Source organism: Ranitomeya variabilis, chromosome 6, assembly GCF_051348905.1.
Source record: "Ranitomeya variabilis isolate aRanVar5 chromosome 6, aRanVar5.hap1, whole genome shotgun sequence".
Lineage (NCBI taxonomy): Eukaryota > Metazoa > Chordata > Amphibia > Anura > Dendrobatidae > Ranitomeya > Ranitomeya variabilis.
The window spans coordinates 580,684,864-580,704,308 of NC_135237.1; the positions used below are offsets into that span (position 1 = coordinate 580,684,864).

Consider the following 19,445-nt stretch of genomic DNA (forward strand, 5'->3'; position numbering starts at 1 on the left):
GAGGAAGGCAAAAAAAAAACGTGGTAAAGAGTAAGCTCCACCATGGGGAAAAAAATTCCTTCCCGACTCCACATACGGCAATCAGACTAGTTCCCTGGATCAACGCCTTATCAAGGAATCTAGTGTATATACCCTGTAACATTATACTTTTCCAGAAAGGTATCCAGTCCCCTCTTAAATTTAATTAATGAATCACTCATTACAACATCATACGGCAGAGAGTTCCATAGTCTCACTGCTCTTACAGTAAAGAATCCGCGTCTGTTATTATGCTTAAACCTTCTTTCCTCCAGACGTAGAGGATGCCCCCTTGTCCCTGTCTCAGGTCTATGATTAAAAAGATCACCAGAAAGGTCTTTGTACTGTCCCCTCATATATTTATACATTAACATAAGATCACCCCTTAGTCTTCGTTTTTCCAAACTAAATAGCCCCAAGTGTAATAACCTATCTTGGTATTGCAGACCCCCCAGTCCTCTAATAACCTTGGTCGCTCTTCTCTGCACCCGCTCCAGTTCAGCTATGTCTTTCTTATACACCGGAGACCAGAACTGTGCACAGTATTCTAAGTGTGGTCGAACTAGTGACTTGTATAGAGGTAAAATTATGTTCTCCTCATGAGCATCTATGCCTCTTTTACTGCATCCCATTATTTTATTTGCCTTTGTAGCAGCTGCCTGACACTGGCCACTGAATATGAGTTTGTCATCCACCCATACACCCAGGTCTTTTTCATTGACGGTTTTGCCCAGAGTTTTAGAATTAAGCACATAGTTATACATCTTATTACTTCTACCCAAGTGCATGACCTTACATTTATCCCCATTAAAGCTCATTTGCCATTTATCAGCCCAAGCTTCTAGTTTACATAAATCATCCTGTAATATAAAATTGTCCTCCCCTGTATTGATTACCCTGCAGAGTTTAGTGTCATCTGCAAATATTGAAATTCTACTCTGAATGCCCCCTACAAGGTCATTAATAAATGTGTTAAAAAGAAGAGGGCCCAATACTGACCCCTGTGGTACCCCACTGCTAACCACGACCCAGTCCGAGTGTGCTCCATTAATAACCACCCTTTGTTTTCTATCCCTGAGCCAACTCTCAACCCACTTACACATATTTTCCCCTATCCCCATTACTCTCATTTTATGTAACAACCTTTTGTGTGGCACCGTATCAAAAGCTTTGGAAAAGTCCATATATACTACGTCCACTGGGTTCCCTTGGTCCAGTTTGGAACTTACCTCTTCATAGAAGCTGATCAAATTAGTCTGACATGAACGGTCCCTAGTAAACCCGTGCTGATACTGGGTCATGAGGTTATTCCTCTTCAGATACTCCAGCATAGCATCCCTTAGAATGCCCTCCAGGATTTTACCCACAGTAGAGGTTAAACTTACTGGCCTATAATTACCGAGTTCAGTTTTTGCCCCCTTTTTTGAATATTGGCACCACATTTGCTATACACCAGTCCTGTGGTACAGACCCTGTTATTATGGAGTCTTTAAAGATTAAAAATAATGGTCTATCAATGACTGTACTTAGTTCCTGCAGTACTCGGGGGTGGATCCCATCCGGGCCCGGAGATTTGTCAATTTTAGTTATTTTTAGACGCCGCCGTACTTCCTGCTGGGTTAAGCAGGTAACATTTAATGGGGAATTTTTGATCACTGATCATATTGTCGCCATGGAATTTTCTTTTGTAAATACTGATGAAAAAAAGTCATTTAGCAGATTGGCTTTTTCCTCATCCTCATCCACCATTTCACCCAGACTATTTTTAAGGGGGCCAACACTGTCATTTTTTAGTTTCTTACTATTTATATAGTTAAAGAATATTTTGGGATTATTTTTACTCTCTCTGGCAATGAGTCTCTCTGTCTCAATCTTTGCTGCCTTGATTTGCTTTTTACAGAATGTATTTAATTTTCTGTATTTATTTAATGCCTCCTCACTACCTACTTCCTTTAATTCTCTATATTCTTTTTGTCCCTTATTGCGCCCCTTACAGCTCTATTTAGCCATATTGGTTTCCTCCTATTTCTAGTATGTTTATTCCCATACGGTATATACTGTGCACAGGTCCTATCCAGGATGCTAATAAATGTCTCCCATTTTCTTTGTGTATTTTTATGTCTCAGGATATCGTCCCAGTTAATTGCACCAAGATCCTCTCTCATCCGTTGGAAATTTGCCCTCCTGAAGTTTAGTGTCCTTGTCACCCCTCTACTACACATCTTATTAAAGGAGACCTGAAAACTTATTATTTTGTGATCACTATTCCCCAAGTGACCCCCAACCCTTATATTTGATATGCGGTCTGGCCTGTTGGTTAATATTAGGTCTAGCAGTGCCCCCCTCCTTGTTGGGTCCTGAACCAGTTGTGAAAGGTAATTGTCTCTCATAGTTGTCAGACCCCGATTACCTTTGCTGGAACTGCAGGTTTCTGTTCCCCAATCTATTTCAGGGTAGTTGAAGTCCCCCATAATAATGACTTCTCCTTGAGTCGCAGCTTCATCTATTTGCTTTACGAGGATATTCTCCATTGCTTCCATTAGTTTTGGAGATTTATAACAAACCCCTATCAGTAATTTATTATTTTTTCCCCCTCCCCTTATCTCCACCCACAGAGACTCTACATTTTCATTAGATTCACCTATATTATCAAAGAACCCTTCATGTACCTTACTCTACCGAGTATACCACCCACCATGTACCCTGCTCTACCGAGTATACCACCCACCATGTACCCTGCTCTACCGAGTATACCACCCACCATGTACCCTGCTGTACCGAGTATATCACCCACCATGTATCCTGCTCTACCGAGTATAACACCCACCATGTACCCTACTCTACCGAGTATACCAAGCTCCATGGACCCTGCTCTACCCAGTATAACACCCATCATGTATCCTGCTCTACCGAGTATAACACTCACCATGTATCCTGCTCTGTGTATACCAAGCTCCACGGACCCTGCTCTACCCAGTATACCACCCACCATGTATTCTGCTCTACCGAGTATACTAAGCTCCATGGACCCTGCTCTACCGAGTATCCCACCCACCATGTATCCTGCTTTACCGAGTATAACACCCACTATGTACCCAGCTCTAGGTAGTATCCCACCCACCATGTATCCTGCTTTACCGAGTATAACACCCACCATGTACCCTGCTCTAGGTAGTATTCCACCCACCATGTATCCTGCTCTACCAAGTATCCCACCCACCATGTACCCTGCTCTAGCGAGTATACCACCCACCATGTACCCTGCTCTAGCGAGCATACCACCCATGTACCCTGCTCTACCGAGTATCCCACCCACCATATATCCTGCTCTACCAAGTATCCCACCCACCATGTATCCTGCTCTACCGAGTATAACACCCACCATGTATCCTGCTCTAGCGAGTATACCACCAACCATGTACCGTGCGCTATCGAGTAAAACACCCACCATGTACCATGCACTGTTCTGTTCTGTGTTCTGATATCTCCCAGCATGCACCGTTCTGTATTCCGACATCTCCCAGCATGCACCGTTCTGTACACAGCCTTCTCCCAGCATGCACTGTTCGGTACACCGCCGTCTCCCAGCATGCACCGTTCTGCACACCGCCTTCTCCGAGCATGCACCGTTCTGTACACTGCCTTCTGTCAGCATGCACCGTTCTGTACACCGCCGGCTCCCAGCATGCACAGTTCTGTATACTGCTGTCTCCCAGCATGCACATTTCTGTATACCGCTGGTTCCCAGCATGCACATTTCTGTATACCGCCATCTCCCATCATGCACATTTCTGTATACCGCCATCTCCCATCATGCAAATTTCTGTACACCGCCTTCTTCCAGCATGCACTGTTCTGTACACAGCCAGCTCCCAGCATGCACCGTTCTGTTTTTTGCCATCCCCCATTATGCACAGTTCTGTACACTGCGTTCTTCCAGCATGCAAAGTTCGGTACACCGTCATCTCCCAACATGCACCGTTCTGTACATCGCCGCCACCCAGCATGCACCGTTCTGTATACAGCTCTCTCCCAGCATGCACCATTCTGTATACCGCTGGTTCCCAGCATGCACAGTTCTGCATACAGCTGGTTCCCGGCATGCACTATCCCGTATAGTGGCAGCACCTGCACCATCATGACAGTCTTGTTGCCTTTGCCCATGGAGTCCTGTAGCAGGTACGTGAGCTTGGAGTTCCTGAAGGGCACATGGCCTTGCTTGGCCCTCAGGGCCTGAATGACTTCACCCAGTGCGAGCAGAGACTTGTTTATATTCTGTGCTTCTTTCAGCCGGTCGCCCTCCGCCCCGGACTTGGACACCCGCTCTGAGCCCGCCAGATCGACCAGGTTCAGCTTACCTGTGGGGAGATGTCACGTGTCAGAGCTTCCCATGTGTTGTGTCACCATCCGAGTACTCGGCATACTGCGCCTGTGCAAGGAGAGTGTAGTGCATTGTGGGAGATAATAATAATTTTATTTCTATAGCGCTGTCACGATATGGTATGAAATATATAAGTTTAGTTTCTCTGCCAGCACACATAGGGTGGGCGCTGACCCCCCCCTTCACTGTGTTTTAGCTTGTCTTGTCAATGAGTGTAGATAGAGATTTTATGGCCTCTAGCTCTGAGAGCCAAGGTATTTACGACCGGTTTCCTGCAGTGTAAACTCTTCTCCAGCTATAACTGGATTAGAAACTTCCAGAATCCATGAAAGTCCTTTGTTTTGTTTTTGTAAGCTATTAGGCAAACCACTTAAGTTAAGAACACGAGAATATATATTCTTAATCCCCCTCGGTGGATCTATCCGCCACTCTAAACACGGGCTTCTAACTCCATCTGGTAAAGAAGTAGGGATTTCTCTGTAAATATGCATGACAGATAGGACATATTTGATCTCATTAGAATGCCCACGTTAATACGAGATGAATGCTGGGTGTGTTGTGATTGTGACATGTTCTGGAGCAGAGATACAAGCATTAGAAAAACTTTTGGTAAAGCTAGTAAGACTGGAGAGGTAGGACGGACTGGGTAAACCAACCCCGTTCTGTGATGTCACAGGCTGCAGCTATAAGTTTTTGGCCAGACTCCAGCAAGGGCGAGTCTATCTGCTGGAGCCTTTGTGAGCCTGACGTGAAGAGCTGTTCCTACCCATGCATTGGGACAGATGGAAACTCCACTAGCCTCGTTGCCTGCAATGCTTTGAACACATGTAAGTGTTATTCTCATGTAATCCTTGTTTTCTTTTTTATAATTACCTTGTACATATTTGCAATTGTCTCATTTGTAACATCTTTGTAAAATATACCTTTTATAAACACTGCCTGAAAATCATTTATGGGGTATAATATTTAATATACCAGATTCGTTCTCCTGTTCTAAAACGTACCCTAAGTCTCTTGAAGGGAATTACGCTACTGTTTTGGGTTAGCTTCGGACCCGTTTAATCGAAGCTGGTGGCAGCTTACTGGGTGCACTGTGCCTGTTGGAGGTGTTGTAGCGACGGCGACATTGATAATTATTGTTCCTGCCTGAGCGGGAGTAGTTAAATCGCCTCGCTGTAGCGTGCCCAATAGCCAGTACATAGCAGGCAGCCTTTCTGGCGACTAATTACCCTAGGTGCAGTACCTAATCTGACCTGAGAGTAAGGGGGGCGCCAGAGAGCTGCAAGGTTTAATTGAAACTGTAAGCGGGATATTCATAGATCCCTGCAGTTCCTGGTATATGGAAGAGCAGTGGGATACCTAAAATAAGCCCCTGCTGTAAACTAAGAGGTCAATAGCCTTGTGTGTGTTTTTCATCACATTGTAGCAGTGGAGGGATAACTAAGATAAGCCCCCTGCACATGTGATAGCCGTCTGATGGCCTAAAGTAACCCCGATCCGTGAAGTAGTGGTGACGGTCACGGTGTGGATCCCTGACATATTGGTGGAAGCGGTTAGGGGTTCGTGACAAATTGGTGGCAAGGCGGTGGGATATTAGAGCATTAGTGATTTGGTTTGAGCAATCATTCCTCTCACTAAAAACTTGCAGAAAGTTCTTGCGAGGACTCTGCGCAAATAAGTTTGGAGAACGAACTCAGTGTTTATTAGTCTTGAGACAATTGTGTACTGGTAATTATCCCCTCCCTTCTCTTCGTTTTTCTATCCTATCTTTTATATGGCAACCATGGTTGTGCTGGGAGAAACCTTTTATGAGCAGCAGACCAAAGACACCCTTATTGCCTTATGCAAGTCACAGCACATTGACTTTGCAGGCAAAAACAAAGCCCATCTGGTCGCAGTTCTGGTGCAATGGGAAGCAGCTCTAGACCACTCACAGAGCCCAGAGGCCGCAGAAGCCAGCACCAGCGAACATTTTGCTGCAGCAGAGGTCCAACCACTGAATGCTGGCCCTGTTAGCAATTCGGGCGAATTGGACCCCACCTGCAGGCGGCCTTGAAAGAATTCCCCACCGACGACCATGAGGGACGTCGGCAGCTAATTCAGCAAATCCCTGCAGGAGGCCGAATCCCGAGCCGAGCGAGAAGCCCAGCGGGAGGCTGAGAGAGCCCAGCGGGAGGCTGAGAGAGCCAGGCCCAGCGAGCCGAGCGCCAAGTCCAGCAAGAACATGAACTGGAGATGCTCCGGCAGGGGAAGATGCCTTCCACCGCCCAGAGCCGTGAGCCCAGCAGCGCTCAGATGCCGAAGCCCCGGCCCGAGCACTTCCCTGTTATGGAAAAGGATGGGGACTTGGACACTTTTCTGCGGGCATTTGAGAAAGCCTGCAGACAGTACCAGCTGCCTGCACAAGAATGGGCACGATACCTGACGCCAGGGCTGAGAGGCAAAGCTCTGGAGGCGTTTGCTGCCCTCCCTCAAGAACAAGATGGTGACTATGAGGCCATCAAGCAGGCTCTGATAGCCAAGTACCATCTTACACCCGAGGTGTACCATAGAAAGTTCTGGACCCTCCAACGTGGCCCACACGACAGTTACAGATGTGGTGCATGGACTGGGGACCCACTTTGACCAGTGGACCCAAGGACTGTCAGTGACCACCTTTGCACAGCTGCGAGACCTGATGATCAAAGACCAGTTCTTCCATCTTTGCCCAGCTGAGGTGCGACAGTTCGTGATGGACAGAGAACCCAAAGACGTGACGAAACCACCAGCTGGAGAGGGGGTAAGCCTGCAACCAACGCCAGTACCCTTGCCAGCCAACACACCAGAGGTCCTGTCCCGTGGCCAACAGCACCAGACCTACCACCGAACTTCGCCAGTGTTACCACTGCAGGCAGCCTGGTCATATCAGTCCCAACTGTCCAGGCAAGCAGAAGAACCCCTCATCCAAGGCCCCAGGGCCTAATGCAGCAGTTCTTTTGGTGGGTGGTGTGGTTGGGAGGGTGTGTGACAACGTACAGCACGTCACCATGGGAGGCCATGTTGCTACAGGCCTCAAAGACACCGGGGCTGAACGAACCCTCATCCGACCCGAACTGGCAGCCCCTGAAGAAATCATTCCGGGGAAAACCCTAACTGTCACTGGGATTGGGGGCATCAGCTGTCCCTTGCCAATGGCCCGGGTTTATATTGATTGGGGTGCTGGGAGCGGGGTTAAGGAAGTGGGGCTGTCTGATAATTTGCCCACTGATGTTTTGTTGGGGACTGATTTGGGGAGGCTGGTTGCATACTACGTCCCTGACACCCCTCCCCAATCTACTAATGAGGGTAAAGTTAACCCTGATGATGATGATGGGAAATCGCATGCGTTACCTGACCATGCTTTATCTTGTAATGATGCATCTGTTAACCATTTTTTCCCTAGGATTGATGGTGAAAATGTTGTACCTGTGCCAGCTGAACCTGATAATGATTTTTCTGTGAAAGTTTGTGTCCATAGGTAAAGGAGTGCTCAGCCACGTTGCTCTGCAGAGTGAGACGGCTGAGGAACCCCTGGCAGGGGCAAGTGTTGGTGCTACAGGAAATGGGGAGCAGCATGGGAACCGTGAGAAAGGTGATGCCATGCAATTGACCAGTGCCACCGAGGAAGGTAACTGGCCCATAAGTAGCAATGCTCCTGAGGTGATGGGGGTGGATGGGGAGGTAGAGCCCATAGCAGCGTCGGCTGATGGGTCTGTAGAAATCCCCGGGGAGACAGCCTACGTAGCTGCTCTCACTTGCAGTCAGAGTGCCCGGAATGCAGATAACTGTCTGCCTTCCGGACCCTCCTCAGTCATCACTGTGACTGAACCAGAGGTGGACCCAGAGCAGGTCCAAGAGGGTTCCCGTGGGGAAGGGACCCTGACATCGCTTCTGGCTTCCCCTAGCCAGGAGTTTCAGGCCGCTCTGCACACAGATGCGAGCCTAGAGAGTTTGAGACAACTCGCCGGGACGCTCTTCTCCGAGACTGATAAGGAGAGGGTGTTCTGGGAACGAGGAAGGTTGTACCGGGAGACAGTACCCGGAGAATCACAAAAGGAGTGGTTGAGGGAAAGACAGCTGGTCGTCCCGCAGCAATTCCGGGGTGAGCTGTTACGGATTGCCCATGAGATCCCGCTAGCTGGACACTTGAGGATCAGCAAAACTAAGGCCCGGCTGTCTCAACACTTCTATTGGCCAAAGATGGGGACAGATGTGTCAAACTACTGCCGCTCATGTGTCACCTGTCAAAGAGTGGGGAAGGCGGGGCCTGCTATTAAGGCTCCCCTGATCCTTTTGCCAGTGATAGAGGAGCCTTTCCAGAGGATCGCGGTGGACATTGTGGGCCCGCTGGCCGTCCACAGCAGCTCTGGAAAGCAATACATCCTTACTGTGGTAGACTACGCTACCCGGTACCCAGATGCAGTAGCTCTGTCATCAACTAGGGCAGATAAGGTGGCGGATACCCTGTTGGCTATCTTTTCACGTGTAGGGTTTCCCAGAGAAATGCTTACTGACCAAGGGACCCAATTTATGTCTCGCCTAATGGAGGCTCTCTGTAAGAGAATGCAGGTGAAGCACCTGGTATCGAGTGCGTATCACCTACAGACCAATGGCTTGTGTGAACGCTTCAATGGTACCCTCAAACAGATGCTACGCATGCTGGTTGAGACACAAGGGCGCGACTGGGAGTGGTACCTCCCACACCTGCTATTCGCTTACCGAGAGGTTCTGCAGGCCTCGACGGGGTTCTCCCCCTTCGAGCTCCTGTACGGCAGGCGAGTCCGGGGACCCCTTGGGTTGGTAAGAGAATCCTGGTAAGAGGAGCCGAACCCTTCTGAAGTGTCCATAGTGGAGTATGTCATGCGCTTCCGTGACAAGATGCAGACCTTGACGCAGTTGGTGCATGACAACATGACGCAGGCTCAGGCTGATCAGAAGCACTGGTACGAACAGAACGCCCGGGAGCGGACCTACCACGTGGGTCAAAAGGTGTGGGTGCTGGTCCCCGTACCAACGGATAAGCTTCAGGCCCCCTGGGAGGGCCCGTACGTCGTCCACCAACAGCTCAACCCGGTAACCTACGTGGTCACGCTTGACCAAGCTCGGGGTAGGCGAAAGGCCTTCCACGTCAACATGAACGTGAACCTTTCGTCCTACCGGTCTGCAGTGTACCCGAAGACGGGGAGGAGGACACTCTCCTGGACATGCTTGCCCAAGCCAAGGCCGGTGGGTCCATCGAGGACGTGGAGGTAAGCGCCTCGCTAGATGAACCACAGCGGTTGCAGTTGCAAACCACACTGGAACCCTTCCGGGTCGTGTTCTCGAACCGGCCTGGAAGGACTGAGTTAGCAGTCCACGAGGTGGACACCGGGAATCACGCCCCACTACGGCGAACACCCTATCGAATCTCTGACCAGGTGCAGCAGATTATGCGCCAGGAGATCGATGAGATGTTACAGCTGGGGGTGATTCGACGGTCAAAGAGCGCGTGGGCCTCACCTGTAGTTCTCGTGCCAAAGAAGGACCGGACCACCCGGTTCTGCGTGGACTACAGGGGGCTCAACGCCATTACAGCCGCTGATGCGCACCCAATGCCGCGCATCGAGGAGCTGCTTGAGAAGTTAGCTGGTGCAAAATACCTGACAATAATGGATCTGAGTCGAGGATACTGGCAGATTCCCCTGAGCCCCGAGGCGCAGGAGAAGTCCGCCTTTATCACACCCTTTGGACTGTACGAGTCCATGGTCATGCCCTTCGGCATGAAGAATGCCCCTGCCACTTTCCAGCAGATGGTCAACCTCCTGCTTCAGGGACTGGAGAAGTACGCAGTGGCTTACTTGGATGACATTGCTATCTTCAGTCCCTCCTGGGAGGAACACCTGCAGCATCTCGAGGAGGTGCTCAGGCGAATTCACCAAGCAGGACTGACTATCAAGCCGGGAAAGTGCCAGATGGGCATGAGGGAGGTCCACTACCTGGGGCACCGGGTAGGCGGAAACACCCTAAAGCCAGAGCCTGAGAAAGTGGGCGCGATCGTGAACTGGCCCACTCCCAGGACCAAGAAACAGGTGATGTCCTTCCTGGGCACTGCAGGGTACTATAGGCGCTTCGTACAGCACTATAGTAGCCTGGCAAAACCTTTGACGGACCTCACCAGGAAGAAGCTACCCCACATCGTCAACTGGACAGATGGCTGTGAGGGGGCCTTCCAGGCGTTGAAAACCGCACTGTGCAACGCCCCTGTGTTGAAAGCAGTCGACAGCAGTCGACCGTTCTTGGTACAGACTGACGGCAGCGAGCTTGGCCTCGGTGCTGTGCTCAGCCAGGTTGACTCGGAGGACCAAGAGCACCCCGTGTTGTACCTGAGCCAGAAACTTTTGCCGAGGGAAGTGGCCTACTCCACCATCGAGGAGTGCCTGGCCATAGTCTGTGCCCTGCAGCGCTTGCAGCCCTACTTGTACGGTCGCACCTTCACTGTGGTGACCGACCATGACCCTCTGCGCTGGCTAAGCACCATGTGTGGAACCAACGGCAGATTGCTACGCTGGAGCCTTTCCCTTCAGCAATTTGACTTCACCATTGAACACAAAGCGGGCAGGGAGCATGGGAATGCAGATGGACTGTCCCGCCAGGGTGAACCTACTGAGGTGCGCATGGAGGCATACCGTGGGGTTCTACCTCCCTACCGCACGCCAAAAGGGGGAGGTGTCACGATATGGTATGAAATATATAAGTTTAGTTTCTCTGCCAGCACACATAGGGTGGGCGCTGACCCCCCCTTCACTGTGTTTTAGCTTGTCTTGTCAATGAGTGTAGAGATTTTATGGCCTCTAGCTCTGAGAGCCAAGGTATTTACGACCGGTTTCCTGCAGTGTAAACTCTTCTCCAGCTATAACTGGATTAGAAACTTCCAGAATTCATGAAAGTCCTTTGTTTTGTTTTTGTAAGATATTAGGCAAACCATTTAAGTTAAGAACACGAGAATATATATTCTTAATCCCCCTCGGTGGATCTATCCGCCACTCTAAACACGGGCTTCTAACTCCATCTGGTAAAGAAGTAGGGATTTCTCTGTAAATATGCATGACAGATGTTGTGAATCCGCTTTTGGGCTCCCCTGGTGGTTGCTGGTGGTACTGGTGACTTGTGTGTCTTTGCTGTCTCAGTTCACCTGCTCCCATCAGTGTTTGGGAGTTTCCTATTTAGCCTTGCTCTCCAGTCATTTCCTTGCCGGTCATCATTGTAACCAGAGCCTTCGGTTGCATGTTCCTGCTACTAGTCTGCTGATCAGCTAAGTGGACTTTGTCCTTTTGTTTTGTATCTTTTGTCCAGTTTGCAGTTTTGTTATTCTCTGTAGCTGGAAGCTCTTGTGGGCTGAAATTGCCACTCCTGTGTCATGAGTTGACACAGGAGTCTTAAAGTAATTTCAGGATGGTTTTTTGATAGGGTTTTCAGTTGACCGTGAAGTCCTCTTTTGTATCCTTCTGCTATCTAGTAAGTGGACCTCTCTTTGCTAAATCTACCTTCATACTGTGTATGTCTTTTCCTCTAAACTCACCGTCATTACATGTGGGGGGCTGCTATCATCTTTTGGGGTATTTCCCTAGAGGTAAGCCAGGTCTGTTCCTTCCTCTACCAGGGGTAGTTAGTCCTCCGGCTGGCGCGTGGCATCTAGGGTTAATCAGGTATGCTCCCTGGCTACTATTAGTTGTGTGGTAGATTTAGCTCACGGGCAGCTCGAGATTCCGTCACCCAGAGCTCGTCCGTTATCTTTGTGTTTTGATGTTTCCCTGCCATTGGGAATCATGACAGTATGACCGGCCCGTGTTAAAGTTACTGGCAGAAGAAAGGAGAGAAAAAGAAGTCTGTAGAGTTTTTTTTTTTTTTTTCCTATGTTTGCTCCATAGTTGGATCAGTTGTATTTCAGCTCTAATTACAGCCTTTGCCTTTCTCTCCTTCTAATCCTTGAATGGCTCTGATCTCACCTGTTTAAAGATGGATCCTCAGAGCTTGGCTGCAGGTTTAAATAATCTTGCTACTAAGGTTCAAAATTTACAAGAATTTGTTATACATACTCCGATGTCTGAACCTAAGATTCCTACACCAGAGGTGTTTTCCGGAGATAGATCTCGGTTTCTGAATTTCAAATATAATTGTAAATTATTCCTTTCTCTCAGACCTCACTCCTCTGGAGATCCTGTCCAGCAGGTTAAGATTGTGATTTCTTTGCTGCGAGGTGACCCTCAAAACTGGGCATTTTAATTGACACCAGGGGATCCTGCGTTGGCTCAATGTGGATGCCTTTTTTCTGGCTTTAGGCTTGCTTTATGAGGAACCTAATTTGGAGATTCAAGCTGAAAAAGCTTTGATAGCCCTATCTCAAGGGCAAGATGAAGCTGAGATATACTGCCAAAAATTTCGTAAATGGTCTGTGCTTACTCAGTGGAATGAGTGCGCCCTAGCGGCAAATTTCAGAGAGGGCCTCTCTGATGCCGTTAAGGATGTTATGGTCGGGTTCCCTGCGCCTACAGGTCTGAATGAGTCCATGACAATGGCTATTCAGATTGATCGGCGTTTGCGGGAGCGCAAGCCTGTGCACCATTTGGCGGTATCTTCTGAAAAGTCGCCAGAGAATATGCAATGTGACAGAACTCTGTCCAGAAGCGAGCGGCAGAATTACAGGCGTAAAAATGGGTTATGTTTCTATTGTGGTGATTCTGCTCATGTTATATCAGCATGCTCTAAACGCACAAAGAAGGCTGACAAGTCTATTTGCACTTTACAGTCTAAATTTATTCTGTCTGTAACCTTGATTTGTTCATTATCAGTTATTACTGTGGATGCCTATGTGGACTCTGGCGCCGCCCTGAGTCTTATGGATTGGTCCTTTGCCAGGCACTGTGGGTTTGATTTAGAGCCACTGGAAGTCCCTATACCTCTGAAGGGTATTGATTCTACCCCTTTGGCTAGTAATAAACCACAATTCTGGACGCAAGTGACTATGCGTATGACTCCAGACCATCAGGAGGTGATTCGCTTCCTTGTGTTGTACAATTTACATGATGTTTTAGTGCTTGGATTACCATGGTTACCAGTGGCGTAACTACAAAGTTATGGGCCCCGGTGCGAACTTCCAAATGGGGCCCCCCCCCGCCATAAAGTTCAATGTAAGCCCCATAGAATACAATGCAGCCCCCCCCTCATAGTACAGGTCCTTCTCAAAAAATTAGCATATAGTGTTAAATTTCATTATTTACCATAATGTAATGATTACAATTAAACTTTCATATATTATAGATTCATTATCCACCAACTGAAATTTGTCAGGTCTTTTATTGTTTTAATACTGATGATTTTGGCATACAACTCCTGAAAACCCAAAAAACCTGTCTCAATAAATTAGCATATTTCACCCGACCAATCAAATAAAAGTGTTTTTTAATACCAAACAAAAAAACCATCAAATAATAATGTTCAGTTATGCACTCAATACTTGGTCGGGAATCCTTTGGCAGAAATGACTGCTTCAATGCGGCGTGGCATGGAGGCAATCAGCCTGTGACACTGCTGAGATGTTATGGAGGCCCAGGATGCTTCAATAGCGGCCTTAAGCTCATCCAGAGTGTTGGGTCTTGCGTCTCTCAACTTTCTCTTCACAATATCCCACAGATTCTCTATGGGGTTCAGGTCAGGAGAGTTGGCAGGCCAATTGAGCACAGTAATACCATGGTCAGTAAACCATTTACCAGTGGTTTTGGCACTGTGAGCAGGTGCCAGGTCGTGCTGAAAAATGAAATCTTCATCTCCATAAAGCATTTCAGCCGATGGAAGCATGAAGTGCTCCAAAATCTCCTGATAGCTAGCTGCATTGACCCTGCCCTTGATGAAACACAGTGGACCAACACCAGCAGCTGACATGGCACCCCACACCATCACTGACTGTGGGTACTTGACACTGGACTTCAGGCATTTTGGCATTTCCTTCTCCCCAGTCTTCCTCCAGACTCTGGCACCTTGATTTCCGAATGACATGCAAAATTTGCTTTCATCAGAAAAAAGTACTTGGGACCACTTAGCAACAGTCCAGTGCTGCTTCTCTGTAGCCCAGGTCAGGCGCTTCTGCCGCTGTTTACCTGGGGAATGCGGCACCTGTAGCCCATTTCCTGCACACGCCTGTGCACGGTGGCTCTGGATGTTTCCACACCAGACTCAGTCCACTGCTTCCTCAGGTTCCCCAAGGTCTGGAATCGGTCCTTCTCCACAATCTTCCTCAGGGTCCGGTCACCTCTTCTCGTTGTACAGCGTTTTCTGCCACATTGTTTCCTTCCAACAGACTTACCATTGAGGTGCCTTGATACAGCACTCTGGGAACAGCCTATTTGTTGAGAAATTTCTTTCTGGGTCTTACCCTCTTGCTTGAGGGTGTCAATGATGGCCTTCTTGACATCTGTCAGGTCGCTAGTCTTACCCATGATGGGGGTTTTGAGCAATGAACCAGGCAGGGAGTTTTTAAAAGCCTCAGGTATCTTTTGCATGTGTTTAGAGTTAATTAGTTGATTCAGAAGATTAGGGTAATAGGTCGTTTAGAGAACCTTTTCTTGATATGCTAATTTATTGAGACAGGTTTTTTGGGTTATCAGGAGTTGTAGGCCAAAATCATCAGTATTAAAACAATAAAAGACCTGACAAATTTCAGTTGGTGGATAATGAATCTATAATATATGAAAGTTTAATTGTAATCATTACATTATGGTAAATAATGAAATTTAACACTATATGCTAATTTTTTGAGAAGGACCTGTATAATGCAGCCCCTCCATACAGGGGCAGTGACAAAGACACGAGCAAATGGTGACGAGGGGGCAGAGGAGAGGGAACAAGGGGGCAAGGAAGACAGGCACTAGGGGACACATGGGGGCTAGGAGGCAGGGGAGAAGGATACAAGGGGTCTAGTGGGCAAGGGAGACTGACACAAGTGGGCAAGGGAGACTGACACAAAGGGCACACGGGGACTAGTGGACAAGAGAGACTGGCACACGGGGACACGGACTAGTGGGCAAGGGAGACTGACACACGGGGAATAGTGGGCAAGGGAGACTGATACAAGGGGACTAGTGGGCAATGGAGACTGACACACGGGGACAAGGGACAAGCACAAGGGAGACAGGCACAAGGGGACACATAGGGACTAGTGAGCAAGAGACTGACACAAGGGGACAAGGGATACAAGCACAAGGGGACACACAGGGACAAGTGGGAAAGGGAGACTGACACACAGGGACTAGTGGGCAAAGGAGACTGACACAAGCACAAGGGGACAAAGGAGACTGACAGAAGCACAAGGGGACATAGGAGACAGGCACATGGGGACACACAGGGACTAATGGGCAAGGGAGACTGGCACATGGGGACACAAGCATAAGGGAGACAGGCTCAAGGGGACACACAGGGACTAATGGGCAAGGGAGACTGGCACACGGGGACAAGGGACACAAGCATAAGGGGACAAGGGAGACAGGCACATGGGGACACACAGGGACTAATGGGCAAGGGAGACTGGCACATGGGGACACAAGCATAAGGGAGACAGGCTCAAGGGGACTCACGGCCCCCTGACCTGCCAGAGCCGCTTGCAGCTGCGACCGTAGTAGTTACGCCGCTGCCTCACACACACACATACTACAGATATCACACACACACTACAGATATCACACACACACATCATACTACAGATATCACACACACATCATATTACAGATATCACACACATACTACAGTTATCACACACACACACTACAGATATCACACACACACACAGACATACTACAGATATCACACACACACACACATCATACTACAGATATCACACACACACACACACACACATACACACACTACAGATATCACACACACACACACATACACACACTACAGATATCACACACACACACATCATACTACAGATATCACACACATACTACAGTTATCACACACACACTACAGATACCACACACACACACACACACCAGAGATACCAGCTCATATACACAACTCACAATCTCCTCTCTGGTACAGGGGTGGCTGATGTAAACCGGCTGCAGCTCCTCAGCTTCTCCTGACTAAGGCTAGTTTCACACTAGCGTCGGGAACAACCCGTCGCTGTGCGTCGGGCCGACGTTCCCGACGCTAGTGTGGTCTCCGCCGCACAACGGGGGCAGCGGATGCATTTTTCCCACGCATCCGCTGCCCCATTGTGAGGTGCGGGGAAGTGCGGGGAGGTGGGGGCGGAGTTCCGGCCGCGCATGCGCGGTCGGAAAAAGTGGACCGTCGGGAGCAAAAAACGTTACATGTAAGGTTTTTTTCTCCCGACGGTCCACTACCACATGCCCAAGCGTCGCAAAACGGACGCGACGTTTGGCAATGCGTCGCAAATGCGTCGCTAATGTTAGTCTATGACGAAAAAACGTATCCAGCAAGAACTTTTGCTGGATGCGTATTTTCGGCAAAATGACGCATTTGCGGCGTATTGCAGTTAACGCTAGTGTGAAACTAGCCTAAAGCGGCTCTGTCCCGCACCTCCCCCCTGCTCTCGCCTTCTGTCCCGGGGTTATTTTGGCTTTCTCTTAAAGGGAACCTGTCACCCCGTTTTTTCCGTATGAGATAAAAATACTGTTAAATAGGGCCTGAGCTGTGCATTGCAATAGTGTATTTTGTGGACCCCGATTCCCCACCTATGCTGCCGAAATACGTTACCAAAGTAGTCGTTTTCGCCTGTCAATCAGGCTGGTCTGGTCAGATGGGCGTGGTGTCTTCCCCCAGATCTTGCTTAGTTTTCCGTTGGTGGCGTAGTGGTGTGCGCATGTCCAAGGTCCCGAATCCACTGCACAGGGGAGTGAAAATAGCGTGATGTGCGACATTTCATTGGTGATCGGTGGGGGCGGCCATCTTCCTTTGGCCGCGCGTGCGCAGAAGCGGCGCTCTGCTGGCCGCGGCTTCAGGAAAATGGCCGCAGGATGCCGCGCGTGCGCAGATGGAGATCGCGGCGGCCATTTTCCTGAAGCAGAGATGCGACACCTCGTACACACCCGACTCCGCTCCGTACACCCCCGACTCCGCTCTGTACACCTCGTACACACACGGCTCCGCTCCGTACACCTCGTACACACACGGCTCCGCTCCGTACACCTCGTACACACACGGCTCCGCTCCGTACACCCCCGGCTCCGCTCCGTACACCTCGTACACACACGGCTCCGCTCCGTACACCTCGTACACACACGGCTCCGCTCCGTACACCTCGTACACACACGGCTCTGCTCCGTACACCTCGTACACACACGGCTCCGCTCCGTACACCTCGTACACACCCGGCTCCGCTCCGTTCACCTCATACACACCCGGCTCTGCTCCGTACACCTCATACACACACGGCTCCGCTCCGTACACCTCATTCACACCCGGCTCCGCTCCGTACACCTCATACACACCCGGCTCTGCTCCGTACACCTCATGCACACCCAGCTCTGCTCCGTACACCTCATACACACCCGGCTCCGCTCCGTACACCTCATGCACACCCGGCTCTGCTCCGTACACCTCATGCACACCCGGCTCTGCTCCGTACACCTCATGCACACCCGGCTCTGCTCCGTACACCTCATGCACACCCAGCTCTGCTCCGTACACCTCATACACACCCGGCTCCGCTCCGTACACCTCATACACACCCGGCTCTGCTCCGTACACCTCATACACACCCGGCTCCGCTCCGTACACCTCATGCACACCCGGCTCTGCTCCGTACACCTCATACACACACTGCTCTGCTACATCCACCCAAACCCCTCCTGACCTCACACAAAAGCTTACCCTCCTCCAGCATGATGACAAACAGCACTGCACTACTGTCCTGCACTACACGGAAGCCCTTGATCATGTGACTCCAACTCCTCCCCTCCTGTGACCTCATCACAGGTCCTGTGCGCACAGAGCAATGGCAGCTATAGTAGTGGTGTGCGGCTCTCTGCGGTGGAGGGGCTCTGCTGCGGGACAAGTGCAGTCCCACCCGTGATCGCGAGTGCACGCGCAGCAGGGCCTGTAAGGCAGAATTATTTAAAGGGCCGGCGGCCCATTTTCTAGCTTAGAGTTCTTAGGAGCCCGCCCAGTCTGCTGGACTGGGTGGGCCCCTAAGCACTGCGGGCCCCGTCGCAATTGCGACCCCTGCGACCGCGGTAGTTACGCCCCTGATGGTTACAATCTCATAACCCAGTCCTTGACTGGAAAACAATGTCTGTGATAAGCTGGGGATGTCGGGGGGCTCATGGGGATGTACCTTTGGTTTCCATTTCGTCATCTACTCCCTCTGAGATTCCAGCATTTTTGCCTGATTATCGTGATGTTTTTGAAGAGCCTAAGATTGGTTCTCTCCCTCCCCACAGAGATTGTGATTGCGCCATAGATCTGATTCCTGGCAGTAAATTTCCAAAGGGTCGTTTGTTTAATTTATCTGTGCCTGAACATGCTGCTATGCGAGAGTATATTAAGGAGTCCCTGGAAAAGGGACATATTCGTCCTTCTTCATCTCCTTTAGGAGCTGTTTTTTTCTTTGTGTCTAAGAAGGATGGCTCTCTGAGGCCTTGTATTGATTATCGACTCCTGAATAAAATTACAGTCAAATATCAGTATCCGTTGCCTTTGTTGACTGATTTGTTTGCTCGCATAAGAGGGGCTAAGTGGTTCTCTAAGATTGATCTTCGTGGGGCGTATAATTTGGTGCGAATTAAGCAGGGGGATGAGTGGAAAACCGCATTTAATACGCCTGAGGGCCATTTTGAGTATTTAGTAATGCCTTTCGGCCTTTCAAATGCACCTTCGGTCTTTCAGTCCTTTATGCATGATATTTTCCGTGAATATTTGGATAAATTTATGATTGTGTATTTGGACGATATTTTGATTTTTTCTGATGACTGGGAGTCTCATGTTCAACAGGTCAGGAGGGTTTTTCAGGTTTTGCGGACTAGTTCTTTGT

The 19,445-nt window shown here is 49.4% G+C and overlaps 1 protein-coding gene across 7 annotated transcripts in view; it reads right to left on the reverse strand.

Moving 5' to 3' along the window:
• The window catches only part of LOC143783165 (kinesin-like protein KIFC3), a 314,549-nt gene that overhangs the window by 7,150 nt on the left and 287,954 nt on the right, over positions 1–19,445 (reverse strand). For 4 of the 7 annotated variants that reach the window (XR_013217103.1, XR_013217101.1, XR_013217102.1 and 1 more), the window contains exon 18: positions 4,147–4,376. Coding sequence is in view for 2 of the 7 variants with exons in the window: in XM_077271524.1 (XP_077127639.1) it covers positions 4,147–4,376 (230 nt within the window). In the remaining 5 variants the exon portion in view is untranslated. Of the gene's footprint in view, positions 1–4,146; positions 4,448–19,445 lie in introns of those variants that run through there. The other 3 variants (XR_013217105.1, XM_077271527.1, XR_013217104.1) reach the window with 2 other exon arrangements.